The sequence below is a fragment of the Rhipicephalus sanguineus genome, chromosome 8 (genome assembly GCF_013339695.2).
Source record: "Rhipicephalus sanguineus isolate Rsan-2018 chromosome 8, BIME_Rsan_1.4, whole genome shotgun sequence".
NCBI lineage: Eukaryota > Metazoa > Arthropoda > Arachnida > Ixodida > Ixodidae > Rhipicephalus > Rhipicephalus sanguineus.
The window spans coordinates 29539585-29563176 of NC_051183.1; the positions used below are offsets into that span (position 1 = coordinate 29539585).

A 23592-nucleotide genomic window follows, 5' to 3' on the forward strand; every position below is an offset into this window, starting at 1 on the left:
ACGTTGCATGCTGCAATAAAAAAAAAAGTGACCGGGGCGCAGTGGTTAGAGTGTGCGTCACCTACAGTCGCGGACCGAGAGGTCGAGGGTCGGATTCCCGTAGTCCTTCGTCTTTTTCCTTGCCGTCTAATCGTGTGTATTTTGCTGACGTATTTCCGTAACGAAAATACGTCAGCACCAAAATACGCCAGGATTCACGACGTATTTTCGTGACAGAAATAAGTCACGAAAGCTTTGGTGAACCCCGGCATAAAAGATTTTCGTGTTAACATGCCAAAATTACGGAAAAAATTTTTCGCTGAACTTGTAGAGCTTTTTTGTTCCCAATAAAAAGGTACCATTTAAATTCAATAATGTTCTTTTATTACAGCGAAAGCAGTTATGAGATCACAACAACAGCTGCTCTTGGTGCCGTAGTTGTCCACCAGCGCCTCGGGTGTCCGTAACCGCTATCACGCAAAATGAGAAAGAATAGCAAAAAATATCCAAGTATCGGATGGTATTTGGCGTAGGCCTTCTGAGCGGCAGCCGAGTATTTTACCATAGAGCCACGCCATTGCTTTCGTTTCTCAATAATACAGGGAAGGAAAGCTCCGTCACAAAATGACCCTATAGAGGCGTCATGTCGGGCAAGGCATCGCGTTAACATATTGCTACGGTGTGAGGCGGGCAAATTACGCTATAAAAGCCAGTGCTCTCGACGTGCCTGGTAGGCCCACGATGCGCACACAACTACTACAATTACAAAAAGACGTCAATCCACCTCGTAACGCTTGGTTCAAAGTAAAAAAAAAATGCAGCACAGTACTTCTCGCTGGCTGCTTCGCACGATACCGATTCCCACAAGGCGTGGAATCTGCCGCATTTCTTGTGCATGACGAGCATAATCGTCACCGGTCATTTTTTTTATATAAAATAGCATGAAGGCTACACTCGTCAACGGTAGCGAAAGGGCTAAAGGCATGCACTTAACTTTCGATGTCGCTGTTTCTAAAGAAAACACCACGTATGACGAGGCTTTGTTACAAAGAATGAATAACGCGTAAGTGGTGTGGCGCTCAGCCAAATTGTGGGACCCGACAAAGAGGTGCTGCGTCGATTATGGAGTGGCTCCTGCGCCGCTGTCCGATCAGTCCGTTGTAAAAGTGTTCCATGAGCACGTACTGCAGGTACTGCCCGCACTGTCTCGCGTAGTTGTCTCTGTGCAAGTCGAGGACGAGCACACAAGCGTGTACGGTAGTACTTGGCGCAGAACTGTTGATGCCACTGAAGTTAAGTTGCCGGATGGTGTTAGTGTTAGGCACTAGGAAAATGGCTGCGGTTCGGGTTGCCGAGGTTTCTAGTCCCGGGTACTTCAGATGAGCGATGCACGATGCCCCACCAGCGTCCTTCCTGCAAAAATCCGTCCCGCTACAAGCGCTGTACAACGGTACCCTGCTAAGACCGGTACCGCCTGACAGCCAAAAACCATTCGGCCGCTCGAACCCGAGTGCTGTCCATGGTGCCAGCTCCTCCACGATGCAGAGCTGGTCCATCCTGACTTGCCTTCCGACAGTGGCGTAGCTGCCAATCACCAGGCGCACAGCGCGGCTTAAATTGGCGCAGATGTCTTGATAAGGAGCAGGCCCCGTGTAGCGCAAGGCGTTTGTGCCGATGAAGAAGTAATTCACCACGTTGGCTACGCTGTTTAGGAAATACTCATTGCTGGCGTTCATCTCCAGCATGACGGAGACGATGTGCTGCGTCAGGCCATATTTGGCGAAAGTCTCGTGCAGCCGGCGCAACAGGATAGACAACACCATGTCGTGGTCGGTGCCGCTGCAGTCGGACGTGGGCGCCTTCCAGTGCACAGTGACTCCGTCCAGTTCATAGTTTCGCATGCCGTCCACGACGTTCCTCATGAGGAGTTCCAAAGTCGATCGGTCTCTACCAAGCCTCCAGAAGTGTGGGGCGTCCTCCTCGCGACCACCGAGCACCAGCAGGATTCGTGTGTCGCGGAATCCCCGAGTGTTCACTATTTGCCTCAGCTGCGGTAGGCCGTGGTTCTGTTCGAAGCGCGGCAGTCGTGTGACAAGGTGCCCGTCTGCGATTCCCACGGACGCATACACGACGTTTGGGCAGAGAGCGAACGGCAGCGTTTCGAACATGTAGTCAGACGTTTGTTGGGACGCTCCAGCGATGGTGACTTTGGCGTTATCAAAGAGGCAAAATATGGGCCTCTGACTGCGATCGTGGTCAGCACCTCTGGTTGGATAGGGGCCGATATTGTAGGATGAAGGCTCGGTAGGTGGGAAGACGGGCAAAAGGCAATGAGCCGGCATTCCCTGCCAGGAGAACGCTGCGGTTGTATGGGCTGTTGTAGGTGATGACGTGAGAGTGGTGATTGACACACTACGTGTTTTCGCCAAAGGTGTTACGGGCGCTTCCGTCACTACGGTGTTCTTGCTCCAAATAAGGAAGGGTATGAAGAGCAGCCAGGACGACAGCAAGAGTGGGAGCATCAAGGCGGCTGCCAACGCCCACAGCTGTGCGCAGATACGCTCTTCTGGGGGCGTCGCATCGTCGCGGTCGAGGAATCGACGTTCTGGCGACGTCGTCATGTCAAGGGGGGAACAGGGTGGCGCAGTGACGGGCAAGCGTAACGGGGAAGTGTCGACTAGGACGATGAGGTCTTCCCTACCTGGCGCAGCTACGGCGAGGAGCCTGGGCCTGGTGGGTGGCGAAGACACATGATTTGAAGGAGCGCCCTCCACTACCACGTGGCGGCGTCTCGGTGGTAAACCGTTGTCCGGGAGGCCACCCTCGGACGACGATTCAGAAGACAAATCGTGATCAGGGGTGTCTGTAGCCATTGCAGTGAAGTTGTTTTAACCTCTGCCACGTGGCTGATACCCACTCTGGGGGATTGGTCAAGAACTGGTTTCGTTTCGTTTCCTCAAAATTATGGCACTTACCCACTCTGGGTTTTGGCCAAGACTCCGTGTCGAATCTTCTGAGAACTTCAAGAATGCGTAATAAATAATAATAATAATAATAATAATAATAATAATAATAATAATAATAATAATAATAATAATTGATCTTATCTTTTTATTTTCAAGGTATTTTGAGTATTATTTTTCAAGCCTTGTTCTTGTTCACCTTCAACTATGGCTCACAGTCACTGTGGGTGATCGGCCAAGAATTGAGTGGTTTTATAAAATGTTATAGTAATTTAGAATAAGGGAGCTTACATAATAGAAACATTAAAATTTTATACGAAGGTTTGGTGCTCCATCAAACGTATATATAACAGAAACTAAAAAAAATAGTTTTTGTATTACCTTGCCTCAGGTACACCGTCGTCTTCGCTTAAACCTCACGCGAAAACTGTCTGGGCTCGTGAGGGTTTGCTTGCTTGTTCTTGAGAATTGGTTCCTAGCCACTATGACGGATTGGCCAAGAACATCAATTTTTAAGGCGAAATCCTTATAGGCTTCGCTAAACACGAAATTTGACCTTCGGCGTCGGCGTCCCGTGTCGTCGGCGGCGTCTCGCGTCCTGTGGCATCGGGGTCGAGTGGTGCGATAAATCATAATCACTTCATGACGTCGCCATATGACGTCTTCAGGACGTCAATGATAGCGAAAGTTTGTGAGGTCATCATGACGTCACAAGTTCGTTGTAGCGCCCTCCTTTGGGCGGCGAACAAAACCGGGGAGCGCGCGACCTCAAGAGAAGAAATTAAAGACGGCGCTTCGCAGTGGCACGTGAAGCCACGGCTCGTGTTCCCTGCTAAAGTCGATTCTGGTCCAGCCGCCTCGTTTCTTCGCTCCTGTGGCATAAGGCCTTTTTCTGCAGCGACCTATCTACACAGTAGCTCAGGAGGCAACTCATACATCGTCTAAGAAAGGACTTTACCTCGGAGCTCAGTGTTGCATACGATAATGCAATTTTGTTTTGTCGCCTACGAAAACTGGTTCAATCATGAAACGTATTCTTTCTCATCTGTTGTAGATACCTCTTTCTAGGACAGACGCTGCTCGGAAGCTCCGCATCCTCGCTCGCCAATGCGCCACGTCAAATTGGAATGAGCCACATTTCATGCATGCACGACTACACTCCTTTGATCCCACGTTAAGCCTTCAACTTCCCATCAAGACTTCGCCGAGGTGACCGTTCTGTGTAGACTATGGCTGGGCGTCGAGTTTACCCATGCGTATACATTCCGCATAGGGATGGCCGAAACCACCGCCTGTGAACACTGCGGCGACGAAGAAACAATTGGACATGTTCTGTGTGACTGTCCGGAGTATAGCACACAGAGACAATCTCTATGCCATCCTTTCAACAAGTTGGACGACCAGCCTCTATCAGAAGAAAGACTACTACGCCATCATCCGGACATAACATCGCAGAAGAAGGCTTTACAAGCACTGCTAGCCTTCCTGCGATCCATTGGCCTATCAGTGCGCCTTTCAATACACCATTTTAATTTGTTTTAGTATCCTTGTGAAGTTACGATCGAAAAATCTGAAGGCAATTATATATTATCTTTTAATGAAAATGTCAGTGATAAAAATCGACGTAACTTTTGAACATACTGAGGTAACATTCCTAAGAATATTAATGTTGCAAACTGCAGTAAGATCTCTACTGACTCTCTGCAAATGCAGCACAAGTCAGAAGTTGGAATAATACGTATCTTCAGCAGGCAATAATATAATTCTTGGGGCTTCACGCCCTAAAACCACGATATGGTAATGAGGGACGCTGTAGTGGAGGGCTCTGTAAATTTTGACCACCTGGGGTTCTTTAACGCGCACTGACATCGCCCAGCACTGGGGCTCTAGTATTTCTGCCTCCATCAAAAATGCGGCTGTCGCGGCCGGAATTCGATTCCACGACCTTCGGGTTAGCAGTCGAGCACCATAACCCCAAGACTACCGGGGAGAGTTTCTTGAACAGCCAATCTGGTGAGAAATTTTCTGAGAGTCTTCTTTGCATCTTTAGTTGACCGCGAGAGAGAAAGGTATGCTGAACAAATTGAAGCACGTTACCAAAGTAAGGGCCCTGAAACAATTTTGGCACGGTCAGAAAACGCTGCCGATCGATAGTCGAGGCTCCTAAGAACACGCGAGCGAAACAATATAGCGAATCACGGGGCCTGGAATGGACAATTAAGTCTCCAAGTCAGCTAGAAATCGTTCTGTCTTCTTTCTACTAATGATGCCATACAGCCATATGACCGCGCCTTATACCCAAATTCACAGCCACTGGCTGACTTCAGCACCGTGGGCTGCATCTTTACTGCGACCACCACGGGAGGTCGCCACGTGCCCGCGCCCGCGATTGCACCGACAGTAAGCCACGCGTTCTAAGAAAAAAGAATGCTCAAGGTCGTGACGCGGGCATGACGTAACTTTTCTCCCCGTGCCACCTCTCCCTGCTAAGCTTTCAGCGCGCTCGGCGGTACGAGAGAACAAAAAAAAAAAAACAATTACAGCGTGCGACAACTCTAGCTCCGCACGTACTGGACAGGTTGTAACATTTTTTTTTTTGCTGAAGTCGTTCTTGGGGCAATACGCTTTTCTAGAGAACTCATTTGATGATTACTTGGAAATGTGTTGCCGGGCCACTTGTTGCAAGGCTAGACCAGACCTGTGCCGATGCCATTTTAAAGGCGGCATATGACAGCCCATTATTGCAAAAGAATTTAGACAGAGACCATTTCAACGTCTAGGCGAAGTTCGAAGTATGAAAACGTGCCTTCGTTCACTTATTGGCGGTCCTCTGAAATCAATATTCAGTCGTAATATTCGCAGTATTATTTGCTAACTTGGATTTTTCATGACCATGACAAATGTGGGGTCCTACGTAAAAATTCTGCAACCAATAACATTCAATAAAATATAGCCTGCTATATTTATAGAAGCAGATTTTATTTTCGATAATTTCGGTATGGCGATGAGCACGCTACCTGTGCACAATATGTAAATGTACATTTCCAAAAGCTGATGAGGGACACCCTCCTAAACACGTAAACACTGTAGTAAAGCTGTTAAACAAACTTTGGACATGCTGCAGAAATGAGACACCATCGCTCAAGCATTGCAAATTGAGATTTATGACGGTATATTTACAAGTTTCGTCGAAGACCTAAAAAAGCACAAATCAACCTACTTCAGCTTGTGAAACACTTCGAACTGGATCATTGACAATGAGAGGCACAAGCGCACCATGCTCTTCTCACAGATGCGATTTCTGCGAGTGCAATGCTCTTTATCCTGCATAGGCTGTCTTGAATCTGCAGTTTCTAGTGAGCGTTTTCTTTCGCTGCAGTAAACAGTCCCGAATCAGCTTTCTAAAATACTCATCAACTTTTCCCAAGCATTTTGCCCACGCTGTCCATGATCTTACGTCACCTCTCTACGATCATTATTTCCGACAAGGTATTCCTCTTGTGCAATAACCCATTTTGCGTGATCTTTCTAGCAACTTCTTCAGTTTCGCCCGAGTGCTTCTCGAATGCAGTGCGCTGTCTTGCACAATCCGTCTTGAACCTTCCTCCCTTTCTCTTTTTTTGTGAGCGTTTGTTCCAGTGCAGTACAAATGTATCAGCTCCTTTCAATTATCACCAGCTCCGACCGAGATTTCCCAGTGCATTGCTGCACGATCATGCATCAGCGCACTTCACTATTTAATTTTGATCGAGCGTTCATGTATGATACACCATGTTGCACGAACTCCGTTCAATCTTCTTCAGCTTTGACTGAGCGTAAGAAACATATCGCAATACTTCCCTTCACTAGGAAGGCAAAAGCTGATGTTGCAGTGTTCTCGTATCGCACGATTTTTTTCCTGTGAAGAACACCACGATCCATCCTAGCTGTGGCGAATTTTCATAAATTCTTACCGACCCTCGCTCCGGAAGCATTGATTGCTGGTTGACTTTACATGGGAGTAACGAAACACCTTCCGCAACGTACTTCGTGAAATACTCAAACGGTGATGGTATTTTTTTTTTCATCTTCGGGCACAACATGCACGTTTTCTTCAACTGTCACATGTGGTTACTTGGACAGTCTTTTCTTTCATTCACTTTACCTTCAGGAAGAGGGCTCATGACAGATCTCACTCCTATCAGTCCATGGCACGGGGTCGGTCACATGAAGCTGCACAGACCCATCGCTTCCGTCGCATTCACCACTTAAATCCGATAAACCCTCATCAGCGAGGTCCCACCGGAAAGTGCGCGCCATTAAAACCAGTGACATAAACCTGTGTGTGTGGGTACGCAAACTATCTAAAACACGCAAAAACTTCACCGCGTCACGGAAAGGAGCAGATCTGATTGGATGGAACGCCTATGTACATTATCTCTGGGCGGGACAGTGATGGCAGTGGGTGGAGCTTGTCTTTATACTTAGCCTGTAACCGACCACAGCTGCTTCTAGCCTTCTGGATAGGCATCGATGTCACGCTTGAAACGCCGAAAGTAGGGAGACACCTGCCATAAATGCAGAAAAGAAGAAATTTGAAACACCTTATTCCTAGTAACACAAATGGCGCCACTTGCGACCTCCAATGACAGGTGACGTCGAAGCCCTACTTAAAGAAATAAAGGCCTAATAAAGGGATACCCATGAGATGACACCATTTCAAGTATTCGTGCACTAATGTAAGCATTAAAAGCAGCACACCTAAATCGGAACGCAAACTCACAAAGAATATAGTTAAACAATTCAAAATGATAACTCACCTGGCGCGTACCGTGCCTCGACTTTCCTTGAGGGTGTTTTCTTGCGGTCGAAATGAAAACTGCGCGTGAGTACCACTGTTGCGGATAGCATCTGGTTCCCCTCTGGTGGCTCGAAAAAAAAAAAAAAAAAACTCGCCAGGCCTGCGCGGAAAGCGCAGCACAGTCACAACGAAAGCTCGAAGAGCGGCATTTCTAGAGCCCGTTATAAACTTTCTTGTGGCTAGTAATACAGCTACACTAGCAACGTACCCACTACGTCACAAACAGTTTTTGAGAAGTTGGAAGCACCCAAAAGGACATTACTCGTCATTCTGCGGAGAAGCGAGACCATCTTTAGGGCATTACGTGCAGTTTCTTGATGCGACGGTTGATGACGATGAAGAATTATGACTGAGCCTTTTGTAATCGGTTGGGTGCTTCAAATGACCCACTAGTTACGTAATTCGCATTGTGTGACGCCCGGTCGTTATTTCATTCTGCCACCACGCTTTATAACATACGCCAACGTGAGAAAGAGATAGAGAAAGGTAATTAACTTTACTGAGACCCCGAGGAAATGGATCATGCGCTTATGGGCTTCCTTGGCAAGCAATACAAGTGCACTTGCGAGGAGCCCACTATGCTATAAATCATTGTAATTTTTATGAAGTAGAGAAGCAGCTACTATGCAATTTTTCGTCATTCTACGGAGAGCGTTGGATATCTGCTAAACGCATGTAAGGCATTATGCGCACTTTGTTGATGCTGTGCCTGATGACGATGAAGAATTATGGCGGAGCCCTTTGTAATGGGTTGGAGGCATTCAACAACCTCGTCGTTGCGCAATTCGCATTGTGTGACGCCTGGTTACAGTATTCGCGTTGTGCGACGCTTGGTGCTTATTTTACTCTTCTACCACGCTATATTGCATACGCTAATGTGGTTCCTTCCCGACATGAAGCCTGTATAGGACCTTTTTGCAAAGCAGTTTCAAGCACCGGCATGGCACAGAGGTTGAATACTGGGCTCCCACGCAGAGTGCCCAGGTTCGAACCTCGTTCCATCCTGGAATTTTTTTCTTATTTCGAGCGATACTGGTTACGGACACCGGCGGTGGCGGCGGCGGCGGCGGCGGCGGCAACGGACAACTACGGTGCCAAAAACGGCCGGTGAAATGATCTTATAACAGCTTTCGCTGTAAAAACAGTTCTGTGAGCGTTGTCGAAAGGCCAGGACAATTTCATTACTCGTGTCAAGTGACACCAGCAGGGCGGGAAGGTTGCGTTAAGCCCTGCGTGCATGTCTAATATTTTGACGTTTTGTGTCGTATTAGGTATTCCTGAGGGTGTTCTTCCCTGGTCAGGCTACGAGATGCGGAGGGACCATCATAACAAAGCGGCACGTGCTGACGGCTGGACATTGTACGCTGCTGTGAGTTTCGTTTGAACATCAGTGTATAACATCATTCTTAACGTGAATGCTCAACAACGCAATTGAAATGAACGACAGCGCTGCATTCGAACCGCTTAAAGAAATCAATAAAATTTTAGATGGACCAGCGCTGCCTCGGATGGCATCATTGTTCATTATGACAGGTGATTGTGCCTTCATTACTTGAATGCGTTGGCATCTTATAAATCGGAGTTTGTATGCCTTGAGCTTTCTTTCTTCTATAGTAACTGCGTAAGTGGGCGGAAATCGCATTTCCAGCCGTTGTTTGCCTGTTTAGACATGCAGCTTCAGTGTTAAAAAAAAAGGCCTGCGCCCACTTGATGCGTTTAGTGACTCTGGGCAGGCATTGGCATATTCAGGCAATTGCCGAATACGGTCTGTCAGAGAGAATCCAGCAAATGTCAAGTGTATGTCCGGCGCGGTGCTGTGCATTCTACAACGAGAATAACAGTTTGCCAATGTGCTTTCCGAAATTAGGTTCTTGCGGCTTTAAAAGCTCGTTTCACGTTATTTGTTGCTCATTTTTGAGTTTCGAAGCACTGACGGGTTTCTTCGCAAACTAAAGTAGCGAACGTTTGCTCATTATTATGATTGCAAGTTGTGCCACTTATAACGCATTATTGTTTCATGAATGACAAAGTTTCATTGTTTTAACGCCCTGTGAAGCTGCGAGTGCGGTTTAAATGAATCTATGCGCTTCCAATAATTTCTATGCTGGCTGAGAGTCATTTTTCAAATTATCTTTGATACGGGGGTCACAGTACTTTTAATTGAAATGTATGTGCTAATATGGAGATTCCCGTTGCGAAGACAGCGAATCCTTAAATGACACATGAAATCAGTGAGCCGCACTTTTCCGAACGCATGCGTGTGAGATTTGGGGCATCTCATTTTGGACATTCTTAGCGGTACTCACCTACGGAGCAGAAACCTGGAGGCTTACACCGAGTGTCCAACTTAAATTTAAGACGACGCAGCGAGTGATGGAAGGGAAAATTATAGGTGTAACCTTCAGGGACAACAAGAGAGCAGAGTGAGCCACGCAATGAACCGATGTTAAGGGCATCTTACTCGAAATCAAGAAGAAATATTCAAGGTATGTAGCGCGTAGGCAAGGGACCCGCTGGTAATTAAGTGTAACAGACTAGATTCAAAGAGAAGGCAAGCGCGTGAGAGTAGGGCTGGAAGTTAGGCGGGCAGATGACATTAAGAAGTTTACGGGGATTATGTGGCTGCAGAAAGCAGAGGGCCGGGTTGATTGGCGAAACGTTGGCGCAGTCCGGCTCACGATGACATTGGACATGCTCTAATGTAGAGACACCTCTCAGTGCTTGCTATTATACCACGTGAAAGTGGTTTGCACTCTCAAAAGATAACGAGTGACATTGTTGCGTCTGCGATATCTTCACACATACCAGCGCTTCACTTTTGTAACGTTCGCAGGAATGACGAAGAGGCTGTGAAGATTGACGTCATCTACGGCAGCAATGACATTCACAAGGGGACGACCCTGAAAGCCATGAAGATGATTCGTCATCCCGAATTTGACGCCGCCAAGTTTCTCCACGACATAGCCATACTTCTGGTACTGAATTCCCGATTACGCGTTAGCTGTACGTATCGTATTCGGGAGAAGCCCAACGAAGAGGCGCTCCACGCTTTTTCATTCACTCAGTGGATAAGAAGACGGTCATCTGATTGCACCTCTTGGTCTTTCGGACAATTCTTACCGACTGATGTCTTTCACAATGATGTTCAGTTGTATTGGCGCAAACGCGACTTAGGCTATGCTACGCCAAATACAGGGTGTTAGACATGTGAATGTTGAAACAACAAAATCTACGTTTTTTTTTTTAAATCTGTTGAGATAGCCTTCGAAAACGCGCGAAAAGACTACGACGAACACAGGCGAAGGGTAGTCAACGTTTGAAAAAACGCAACGTTATAATGAACAATAACAGCATATTTATGTTAACTGCGGCTAAAAGCTTCTACTAACAATATCAAGTGACACAGGTCTTCCCAGAGCAGATCCACCTATTGGCTGCAAACTTCCTCACTCAATTCACCGCACTGCTTAATACTGCACCACCATCTGGAGTGCTTCTAGTTTCTTGGCTTACATTCTGACACAAAAAGCAAGCGCGTTTGAAGAGAAATATGTGCTACATGGATAGCCTCTGCATTTATGTCCGCTCGAGTACGACGTTAAACCCCAGATATTATTATTATTAATCCGAAAGTACTAAACCGTCACGTAGTTCTCGTACTTTGTGAACATCATGCTTTGCCCTTTTTTTTTTCACAATGATACGTACTTCATCTCGTAACCCACGTAATTAACCAGCCCACAGCATGACAGTGCAAATGCATGTGCTATCATTGGAAGGTGCTGCGGAACAACCCTGGAGGCATTACTTGCGTTGATTTTGCATTTTTTCTGGCTCTCCAATTACTTCCTTACGGTGCATTGTGTTTGCACGAATACAAAGCTTATTATTCATCTGAACTTATTTCCTGTTTAACCAACAGTGTCCCATTAAACGAATAATGGAAACAGTCCGCGCCATAATGGATCTACTGTAGTTGAGACTACAGGGGTGCGCACAGCTAAGAGTAGGGGAGTGGAGGGCAAAAGGAGTGTGCACTGTCCCAGTCCCATAGTCATCTACAGGTGGCGCCAAGTGTGCCGCCATACCTTGAATTGAATTAGAATTTTAAAGTGCTGGATTATGGGCACACAGGTTTTTGACGATAACGACTGTCCAGAACCCCTGATTCATTCCGAAAATTTTACTTCTCACCCTTACCCACGGAAAGCCAGGGACGAAAGTCTGGTCAGCGTAAGCAGCGCGTGATCGCTTCGTTTTCATTTTTTCCCGATAAACGGGGGGGGGGGGGGGGGGGGGGGGGAGGTTGACCCATAATAGAGGACCTTGCACCGCGCAAAATGTAGAGTGACACTATACAATAGCTAATTAAAGGGACAATAAAGAGAAACGACGAATCAGCCTAGGTCGATAAATTGTGCTCTGAGAACTCTAATGTCGTTAATTTCGCCATTATAGGTTTATTAATGGAAGAGAAAATCAAGTTCAATGTTTCATTTTTTAATTTTGCGCCGAAATCTCCCCGCGGGACGTCACAGATTTCAAAGTGTAGTTATTGTGTTTTGGCGCCATTGGCTTGACAAATTAACGCCAAATTTGGTATGTTAAGTCTGTGGCCCCGTCAAAGGTCAACATGCTTCATTTTTACCGACTAGGAACTACGTAGTCCCCAGTAGGCGCCGTCGAAACATGTGACGTCAGCGCGAATGGTGCGGAAACTTCAAGGTGACGTCGCCACCCACATTTTGTTTTCGCGCGTTTTCTCGCTTACTAAGAGTCTTCTCGCAGCAAGCGTGGTGTTTTTGGTATCGCGAAAGATTACTTTACTAATATGAGAAAAATTGTTTTGCTCTTTAGTGTCCCGTTAAAGCTTAGCTTTGTATTCTGTCTTTAGCAATCATTGCAACTTAGTCAAGGTAACGGGAGTAGAGGATATCCTACTTCAAATGCAACCGTCGCTTTAGGCGTCCTCTCTAACGTACCTTAATTGGCGAAACACGCCGACTCATCAACAAGCCGACCACACCACGTATACATTTGTCGGTCAACATGGATTGCGGAATGCGATGGGCAACCTTTCGATTACCGGCATTATCACGCTGTGTATTCCGAAATGTTTTCGAAAATATCTTGCATATGCATACACAGGCCAACGTGGAAATAAATACCGACCGACTTCGCCTTTTAGATTATGTTTATAAATGATGATGTTTTCTCGTGCAGGTAGATAACGAATTCGAGTATGGAAACAACGCAAGGCCAATATGTGTTCCGTCTGCGCCCGTGAATATCTTCAACTCGGACGTCGTCGTTGCCGGTTGGGGCTTCCTTTCCCAAGGTGACGTCATCGTTGCTTCTATTAACTGACGCCTTTAAGGGGTTCTGCAACATTTTTTCATCATGGTTAGAAAACGCTGCCGGTCGGTAGTCGAGGCTCTTGAGAACACGTGAGCCAATCACTATAGCGCAGCACGTGGCCTGGAATTTACAATTACTTCTCAAGTTCAGATAATAGCTCCCTCTTCTCCCTACAAATGATGTCATATACTCAAATGACCGCGCCATATACCCAAATTCACGGCCAGTGGCTAAGGGGCATAGTTGGTTGCATAGTTACTGCGCCCGCCGCGGGAGGCCGCCACGTGCCTCCGCACGCGCTCGCGATCTCAATGAAGGTTGCCCGTGAGTTCAACGAAAAAAAAAAAAAAAAACCTAGCTGAATGTTTACGGTACGTTTTGCACAATGTATATTGGTGTTTTGCAGCTATAGCACCGTTTAGTGTGGATGCACTCGTGTCGATGCTTGGTGGCGTATCTCATCCCGACGACTAACGTCCATGATCAATGATATTAGACTTTTGTGGTAGGCTGGTAGCTGTAGTAGTTAGCGGTGAGAGTGTAATCAGAGAAAGCGGTGTGACAGGCTGAACAGCGTCTCTTATTGGACGCAGAACTTGGACCAAGGTCGCCATCCCGCAGCAGGTTAAAGAGTCAACAAAATAAGTCACACCATGTCTGGGCTAGAGGAAAACGCAACGCGCGTCGTGGCTCCCCTCTAGCCCGGCCGCAACTTCTCTTGGGGAGAGCGTAAGCGGGGAACGTGGTGTTAGAACAATGCGAGGCAGAGCTATTTGATCGCGATAGCGCTAAAGAGCTCTCTTTGCAGAAATTCCGGCGTCGGCATTGGTGTCGGTGTCTCTGGTTGTGAGGGAAAAACCATGACCTTGCCCGTGACCGAAAAATCGAGGAAGATGCAAATAAAATAAATAATAAAAATCTGAGGTTCGAGTGAGAATCGAATCCGGGCCGTTTGCGTGACAAGCATGTGTTCTACCAGAGGCACGCTATTGCTTGAAGCTGCTTCGAAAAAAAAAACGCTGTGAATGTCATGTAGTGGAAGGAGTTTCCTTAACGCATGTAATATTGCGTGGCAGAAGCGTAGAATTGCACCAGGCGTCAAAACACGTGAATTGCGCCCCGTGTGGGTGTTTTAGAAGCGCACCCGTTACAAACCGACCAGACATATTTAATCATCGCCAGCTGCCACAGCATCAGAAAAGCGAGCAGCTGCGTAGAATCGCGTGTTTCCTTACGGAGGCGTAGTGTCGCAGCGTTTACACATCCTGTTGATCAATATAGCCATGTGCGACATTTGGGCGCAAAAAACTTCAGGGATGTTTCCTACCAGAAACAATGTGAATCTCTATGTTTCAGCAGGCTAGCGTCGCGACGGTCTTGGTGGCTGCTAATGTGTAGCTTAGGCTGAACAGTAAATGTCTCGCCAACTTGTTGCCACATCATTATTGTATCAGTGCTCAAGAAGCTTCAATGTAGCTGTCCGTTTGTACTGTTTTAAACCTACAGCTCTTGCATGGAGACTATTACTTATTAGTAGGGCGGCAACAGGGGCTAGTTGGTATGTATCATCATCTTGTGTTGTTTTCCTTGTTCCTTGGTCCGTGTCCACCGGCAGCGCACTACAAGCATGAATTATTATTAGTCAGAACAGCAGCAATACGGTAACAGCTGGATCGCTTCCATGCATTCTCTTACAAAGTAACAGAATTAAAGCAATGTAAAACGCATTATTTCGTAAAAGATGCATCCTATTCATTCATTGATACATTAGAAAACTATCAACATCAAACGGCGTAACATATTTTACGGAGTTATCACAGTTGCCTTCGTTGTATATGTAGCCTTTGACTTGCTTTGTGGATGCTGCACTTTTAAATTAGCCACTATTTTTATGCAACTTGTTTTCTTCCCACCCGCGGCGTGTTTACATTATGCCGATAAAAATCAACGGTCGTTGCACAGTGGGGGGGGGGGGGGGCGTAAATTGGCGTGTTTACAATTATGTGTTCTGCTTCTGGGTATATAAAGGCATATAAAAACGAATTTAAATTCCATTTTCACAAATTGGCAAAGAGTTGGGTCTGTTACCTAACAAGGGTATCTTGCCTTTCTCACCCTTCAATCTGCAGACGGCAAGGCTGTGGATTACCTTCGGTACACGGTCGTCAAGGTCGTGCCTAACGCACGTTGCGCCGACAAGTTCCAGCACACCGGCTACCGGAAAGACCTCATGTACTGTGCGTACAGGCTTAACACCGATGCTTGTCAGGTAGGTGTGGTTCCTATGCAAGGATTAGAAATATCTCAGTACCCGCAACCTGCACATAGACGAAACCGACTGCACTGTTGAGCTCCTTGCGCTCGCATAGAGCTGCACTTTGTCACTATAGAACGGCTTTATAAACTCAAACAAGGTACATCGAGTACACTTTGGTTCTCCTATCATGGCCCAACTAATCGTGGATGGGGTGTTTTATACAATCAAAGATAACCGTCCAAAAGCACTGAAACGCACATAACCGCAAAGCATGTTCGACAACGTTTCTAGCTTTTGCACAACACTGAGCGGACTGCAAGCCGCTAAAATCAATGACTGAAGCAACGATGCTTTCCTTACAGTCTGAAATTGGGAATTGGATGCTCCACAGACAGGAGGAGCATAAGGAGTGTTTTCTACGCTGGAAAAGGATGTGCGAGATGTGCTCGCATCACTTGCGAGCAAATATTCGGCACGCCAAAAGACGTTGGAACCATGTCCTTAACTTCCCACTACCTTGCAGACCTCTGCAGAACTCACTTTTTATATTACTTCGATTTGCCGGCTAATTCACGCTCGCACTGCAGTCTGTTAGCCTCCTTGATTACCCAAGATGATAGAGCGATTGCCCGGGTAAGGCATTGGTCCGGGGTTCTAAATTAAAATCCTTACGAGGACAAATTTTCAACTGCGATGCTTGTTGGTGAAACCATATGAATTTCTTTCATTACATCCATTTATTTGCGACAACTTTTCAAACTACACGTTTCCTAACTTGTCCCTTCAATCGCAGGGAGACTCGGGAGGTCCGATGATGACACGAGTCCAAGATGGCCGCTACCTTCAAGTCGGCATCGTATCCTACGGCATCGGGTGCGCGCTGGACGACATGCCGGGGGTGTACGCGCGCCTTGAAGCCCTCGTTCCCTGGTTATTGAAGTCCATTGGCGCCTATGAAAGCTACAGGGACCTCAGTATGGAGGACATTCCGGTCCCAGCGAAATAGAAAGTGCTCCAGCGAAGACGTCTGTGGATTTGTTTTACGAGGGCCACTCAAATGAAAATCGCAAGCGCTTTGGAAAGTATAGTGCCCACGATATGAATATGAGATACGCCACAGTTGAGGTCTCAGGTAATTTCAACCATCTGGTTTTCTTTAAACGTGCACAGACATCGCGCAGTAAACGGGCCTCTAGCATTTTGCCTTCCTCGAAATGCGACCTCCGCGTCCTGAATCGAACCCACCCGACGCTTTCAGGTCAGGAACCGAGCACCGTAAGCACTAACACCGAGGCGGACAACTCTTCTGCTGCCTTCGTGCAAGTTTGTAGTGGGGAGGCCTTTTTTTTACACGGTGTCTGAGCCGGTGTTTCTGCACCTTCGTGAAGCTGCGACCTGAAGATCCGGTGCACTGTTAAGAACATGTCTGTAAATACACACACTACTGGCGCCATGTTTCACTTCTTCGATTGCACACTCTCGGTTTTCATTTGACTTAGCCTCGTATATATCCTTAAAAGCTGCTTTCCCACAAGGCAGTTAGCTAATACATTGGCGGCGTACTCATTTTCGGAGGCAACGCGTTGTAGTGGTTTTCTTGTTTTACCACACGGAAATGACAGATGCCCTATGCCAGAGACATCATCCAACATGTCCAACGATAATTAGAAATTCATTGGAAATTCGAGCTGTGCCATACCTTCCATCTCTCCCTATCAGCCCGGTATATTTTGAGCGATCCTTCTGATTATACGTGCACGGCCATAAATCTCCCGAAAAGAGCGCTAACACCACTGTCGATCGCGTGCGGAACGCCTAAGTCATTTTCGTTGCAGTACAACGGTGTCGTGCGAAAAAGCGCATTAAGATTGGCGAGGGGCTACACGCTGTCACTAGAAACAGCAAATTTTGGCCATTAATTACACACGCATGCACGCGCTGTATAATTACAAGTACCAACGTCTAACTTTGCTGACAATCATTCGTTTCTGACGATGCTGCCCCCCCCCCCCGGCTTATTCACGATTATCCCGAATTTCGAGTTCGCCTGGTTGGCAGGTAGCATTGCTGTATGTTGCCTAAAGACTTCACTGTGCGAGAATCCTCGAAAACGGGATTCCGGTATTCCCCTCGTGCAAACCATTGCTTTTGAACCAGGGCTCGCCTCAGATCCTACATGCTTACAGTGTTTATGAATTGAATATATGCAAAGTCTATCCCAGGCTGGAGGAAGAGCATGCCCAGATGTGTTGCTAGTATTTTGTTTCTGCTGAACGCCGCAGCACTTGCCTTCCCTATAACGTAGCACTAACAGTGCAAGTCTTAGAATTCGAATGGATTGGTTATGTTTATTCAGGGAAACTAAGAGAATCCCTCTTAAGTCATTGGAACGCTGCGAGGTAGCAGCTTCGCTAAAGCGTGTACACTGATGGCATTACATGAATGTCGCAAAAACTGCCTGGGGAGGCACTATGACAGCTAAATATATAGTAGTTGAATGCCGATGTTCAGGTTCACGTTCATAAAGATCCTTAGAAATCGCGTTGAAACGTGGTATTACGTGTAGAAAAAGAGCCATATTAGAAATGAAACAGCTACATAAAAGCGGAGGTTCATCACCCTTTCAGGGAATATTTAAATTAGGACCTTCATGTGCTGGTCAGGCATATCAGCGTTAGTTACAGGTCGTAAGGTGCCTTCTACTGTCGGAACTCAGCGCAGTTTCATAAGGTGAACGCAGTGATTTTTAAGCCTGAATGCATACCTATAGACGAAGGAATATTTGAAAATGCAAGAAAGATTTAGAAGTCACGTGATCAATGTGTGTGTCGCACTTGCTATGCTACCGTTCTATCATTTTTTTTACTTTGAGAATAAGCAGTCATCACAATGAAGGCACATTATTACTGTGTCCTCTTCATTTTCCTCCATGTTCATAGGTAAAAAAGCGCAGCACAAGTTACCTGAACCAAAGCCCAACAGGCAGTTGAGAAATTGTGCCTGACCAGTGCAGCGTGGTTGGGGTACCATTTAACGAGAAAATAGAAATTACTGAAATTTTCCGTAGTGCTCATTCTTCAACGATGGCACCGAAATTTACTCAAATCAAATTAAAATCTGCTCATTGCTTTACGGAAGAACCATTCTGCTTTCTACGCACTGAAAACCCGTTAGTTCCATGAACTCGATAGTTTCGCTTGGAAACTGTTGTGAATGTTCAAATGTATGTATTTCCTTTATGTATGTGCGATAACGTTTCGAATAAATATTTTCCTTGTTTCACTTGTCTCTGTATTCTGAACAATTGCCCATCTAAATCGAAAGCATTGAAGACCGTAGCAACCGCATCCTAGACACCTCCCCTCGATGTGTCAAACCCGCTTGACGGCAGGGCTTAGCGCCATCTACATCCATATAAATCACAATCTTGTTTATTAAATAGTGATCTGTGCTGAAAGTTATGTCTTGATGTCGCACTCAATTGCATCGTGGTGTTCCTTGGGAAGTGTCTAACGCTGTCTAAAAACCTGAGGAGCTGGAAATGATGGAGACATTTCAGTGAATCTCAGCCCACAATGGAAATGAAAGTTGACATTGTGATGACTTCATAAGGCCAAGAGTTCTCGGTGTATAAGTACGTGCTGAAAGGCCTGTGTTGCGTATGAATTGTAGCAGCGTTTCATGGTATGCGCTGTGATGTACCCAATGATCACAGCTAGTCGTGGTCCTGTCGGGGAGGCCGGCTTGCAGTAGGATACGAAAGCAGCGCGAATAAAAGCCTGCACATGCAACTAGTACGTGGCACGTATCTGCCTCCTTCACTGTAAGGGAGCAGTTTGGACACGAAACACTCAGTGGTAAGGTTAAATTCAACAAGCGACACAGAGGTGAAGACTCACCTGAATTTTGTACCCTCTGAGAGCGCCAAAAAATATGCAGCAGACACCGCAATCTGCAAGCACTTTAAGGGGATCAATAAACCATCGCACCAAATTTGGCCCAGCAACTTTCGTGCCAAAAAAACTTAAGCAGGAGGTGGTGTCCCAATGGATGGTTGCGTGCACACTGCAGCAAGAATGGTTGTTTGGCCCCGTCAGCGGCGGTGGTTACGTTTGTGTATACAACTTGTTTATGCTAGTAGAGTCAACTTGTGGCCGAAAAGGAGCAAGCTGCATTGCTCAATAGACGAATTGAACCTTCTCCATAGTCGGTATGTCTTGACTTAACCTAGGCATGCTGCGTATGAATGTAGCCGATCATTTTGGTGAATGCACTGCAATGTTCGACGAGTCGTTCGATGTGACGCGTGCCAGGGCTGACGTCAAAAGTATCACTTTTCTTTTCTCGAAATGAATGCAACCAAAACATAATTGCGCACATATTTAGAGCTTATGATTTCATTTATTTTATGCCAAAACGGAACGTGACTGACAACAGAATAATGAAGTATTTATTTACATGCTAATTACAGTTAATTACTGAAACTCACACAAAACAACACATCATTTTTTATGGAATGTAATATCGAGTTCCTCGGAATTATGTAAATTTGACACATTCGCAGACAGTGCATCATAATTCGTGCCTGAAGGGGTTAGAATGAACCGCAGTTCCCTGAATACCGTAAAAATGGGCGCAATCCATGTTTAATTAATACGACAAATGGGTAATATAAACTACAGATTCCAGCGCAGGAGACATACCCCACCGCGCGACTCTCAGGTAAGCTGAAACAGTTTCGTGACGGCAGCTACAAACGGACACCTTATCAGTGCATACCAGTAGCAGCTGTGGCCAGACCGCAACGGTTCGGATACGCTTTACCACGACACCTGGGCCGGTCCGCTCATGAGCGCCAACCCACCCATCTCACACCAAATCCTACAACAGTGGGAATACTCGCTCTCTAGCGTAAACACACGGGGCCAACTCGATATGGTGGCGAGAGCGCGCCGGGCGGCCGGGGCTCATGGGCTGCTGGACTGACACTTTCCAGAAGTCGTACCTCATTCCTGGTACGCATCGCAGTGTAAGCACTGATAGTGCTTCCGTGTTTTTCTGGGCGCTCACTCTGGTGATTTACAGGCAAATGCGGACAGCCATAAAGATGCCCTATGGTTGCTACGCGTCAGGAAACCATGTGGAGTGGGCGACGCTTATAGGCTCGGGTGGCTCGGTCTTCATGTGTCGAAGACGGGCGTGATCTTGCCGGGGACATCGGACGCTTTCCTCGCTTAGCGGTACGAATCATAGGACATTACTCACCCTTGTAGCTTTAGGGCTTTGAAGAAACAGTTCTATAATTCAACTTTACGGCGCGTCAGTGTAGAACACGCTCCAGCATTTCAGTATAAAGGCTGCTTTTTTTATTTAGCAAAATAACAAGGTATATTTATCCCAGTCAACGCCTCTACGGGATATGATTGCAAAACAAATTGTGCAGTGACTCATTTGTTGATAGAATTTGCTTCCTCTCGGAGACATGTTCGCAATTGTGGAGCTTAAACCCGTGAAAAATTTCGTCGACGTAGAAATGCGCTCGTTGCCTTATGTCCTGTACTTTTTCGTTTGTGTCTGTTCACTAAGCGCACCTTTGAAGATGAATCAACACCAACTAGCCCACCTTATAGCTCTCCTCAACGTAGAATGAATGTGACAAGGAGTATTTTGGGTCTGCGCTAATGTGCCAGCAATACACCTTGCGAATAAATTAGAACTGAGCCAAAGTCCTCCAAACGTTTGCCCAATTTTGATGGTCACCAAGAGGTGCGGATTAGCGATGTATGAGAGGCTGTACTGCAATACTTTTTATCATTTTATCGATCAACAACCTATTTCACTTCTGTATCTCTCAGCGCAAATGCATACCATGGTTGACGTATTCTGAAGATCTGACATACAGAACATTGACGAGAGTGAGAGACAAAAAAAAATGAACAAAATGAGTGCGAGAACGAGTAAGTATTTTAGTTTAAAAGTTAACATGGAATCATTGTGTGGATGCGATAAAGGTCACTTTTTTGTTGTACAAACATGTGCTGCCACCTTTCTGTTTTTGTGAAGGTGTTCAAAAACGCTCAAAGCAATTTCATTTACTTCTGCCCCTGCACACGAATAAAATAGAGGATGGAACTTCAGAATCACCAGGCCATTGTCCAACATTCTTGCATGAGAGCTGTCGTAATGCTGCTTGCGGTATTGTTGACTGTCTTCGGTACTAAGTCAAGCCCATTGTCGACAGTTGTCAAGTTTAGATAACTGCTCCGATATACTTGTCGAGGTGCTTTTTCGGGCATTTAAGAAAGCCTTCGGTGGTAAACATCGACGAACGGCCGTAAGCGAGGCAGGAAGGTGAATACCAAGTACGTTGGACAGCGTCGTTGTGAGCAAACGTCACAAGTGTAAAATTGCCTCCCAGTTTCAGTATTTGGGACAGATGTACATTGATATCATTTGTGTTTGTGTGCGATGAAATCACTCCCTCGTGCCAGTAATTTGAGATTGGCAGGTTGTCAGTAATTACCCTAAACCGGAAAGACTTCCCGTGGGTACAACTGGATGGAGGTGCACTATGACGCAACACAATGGCTTCCAGAAAGCAGACAGTGACGTCTGATGCAGACTGGAGATAATTCGAGCGTTCTCTGCGCATCGTGCGATATGATCGACAGACTTCACCATCCATCAACGACCTGCTAGAGTTATTTATTATTATGTTTTATTGGCGCAAGGGCATCTAAGGCCAAAGAGCTCCACCTGCTAGAGTTATGAGCAGAGGTCAAACGAGGTATGTCTCGGGACGTTTGGTGGGCTGTAACGAGCCAGAAGGAGGAAAAGTTGTGAAAGAAGCGACGTACTTGGCCACAAAGCTAGAGACAACAGGCCAGAATAAACGCCTACTTAGAGAGTTTTATGTTTTATCAATGTGCAAGTGGCCAACAGACGGGTGGTCGTGAAGGGATTCGAAGACTTGCGTACGCAGCGAACGTGGAGGATTTGCACCCACCAGTGCCTATCGCTATCGTAAACACAGCGGCGAAGCGCATTGTTTTCGAGGTTAAGCTGCCTTAGTTGGCGATGTTAAGTGGCATTAAAAGAAGTAGTTCCATATAGGCGTTGTAAACTACGGTTGGATCGTCACGTTGGCATGTGGAGAGCTGAATATGCCGATTGGAAGGCTGTGCCAGTAACCACGAGTTGTTATAACGGAAGCGCATATGTGCCGTCATCATCCCCTGACGAGAATGCAAACGACGGGCTCGAAGAATAAGGTGAAGGGGGCAACGAGAGAGAGAGAGAGAGAGAGTATGCATCTTTGTTTTTTTCTTGCGGGACTTGTACATAGCGTCAAAACTGAGCTCTTGCAACCGCAATACCCAGCGACCATGGCGGCCAGACAAATGTCTCAGTGACAACAAGCAGCGTAAGACGTGATGTCTGGTAAGTACCGTGAAATGGCGATCATAAGGATGTGGCCGAAACATTTCCGTAGCCGACACTACAAGTTAGACATTTGTGCTGTTATCGGGCCCTACTGGCATAAGCAACGCTGCTCTCCTGAGAAGTGATATCCCGCTGCAAAGGACAACGACGATCCCATCGTCACCTGCACGGTGTGGAAAAAGGTCGGTGCGCCCTAAACAAAGTGAGGTGACACTGGGTCTGATTTAAAGCACGCTTGGGACTTGCGACGCAAACTCGCAGTCATCCGTCCAAGTGAAGCAGTGTCTGACGTCAGCAGCCTGTGCAGTGGTGACGCAATGGCAGCAAAAGACCTATGAGGCAGTGCAAGACACCAGGCGAAGAAAACTTCGCAAGCGTTTCCAATTTTCTGGGCGAAGAAAGCGAATCACAACAGCAATCTGATCGGGAGATGGGCGGACACCATCTTTACTGACAAGGTGGCCTAAAACAGACGTTCTCGCTCGGAAAATCGCAAAATGGCTCGCAAAATGTTGAGCTGAAGTCTAGCATTAGAAGGCAGCAAATGCCGACGCGCTTTACTGCAGATCAGATTACTACGACCGACGACAGCGCTTGTCACTATGAGCGTGTAGCGTGAATTTCTTGTGCTTTAAATTTTCATTTTCTGGGCAAAAGTTCGCCCGTATAAAGAGCTTCGTCTTGAACACGCCGACTGCTGCCTTCTTCAACGCGACGGCCATGTGAAAGTATCCATGTCACAACGTCGCCCA

At 46.5% G+C, this 23592-nt stretch overlaps 1 protein-coding gene across 1 annotated transcript; it reads left to right on the forward strand.

The window, feature by feature from the left end:
- Positions 1–2463: 2463 nt before the first annotated feature.
- LOC125759421 (trypsin-3-like) lies at positions 2464–16403 on the forward strand. Its single transcript, XM_049418177.1, has 7 exons — positions 2464–2712; positions 5253–5342; positions 9054–9151; positions 10616–10757; positions 13006–13120; positions 15270–15409; positions 16191–16403. The coding sequence occupies exons 1-7, from the start codon at positions 2464–2466 to the stop codon at positions 16401–16403; spliced, it is 1047 nt and encodes a 348-aa protein (XP_049274134.1).
- The last annotated feature ends 7189 nt before the right edge of the window (positions 16404–23592 follow it).

Bases quoted from the DNA above. Each gene is read 5' to 3' on its own strand.
- LOC125759421 (XM_049418177.1), top strand. From the start codon at position 2,464: ATGAAGAGCAGCCAGGACGACAGCAAGAGTGGGAGCATCAAGGCGGCT. The intron at 5,343-9,053 runs GTAAGCCACGCG...GTGTCGTATTAG, and splicing joins CGCCCGCGATTGCACCGACA to GTATTCCTGAGGGTGTTCTT. The intron at 13,121-15,269 runs GTGACGTCATCG...TTCAATCTGCAG, and splicing joins TTGGGGCTTCCTTTCCCAAG to ACGGCAAGGCTGTGGATTAC.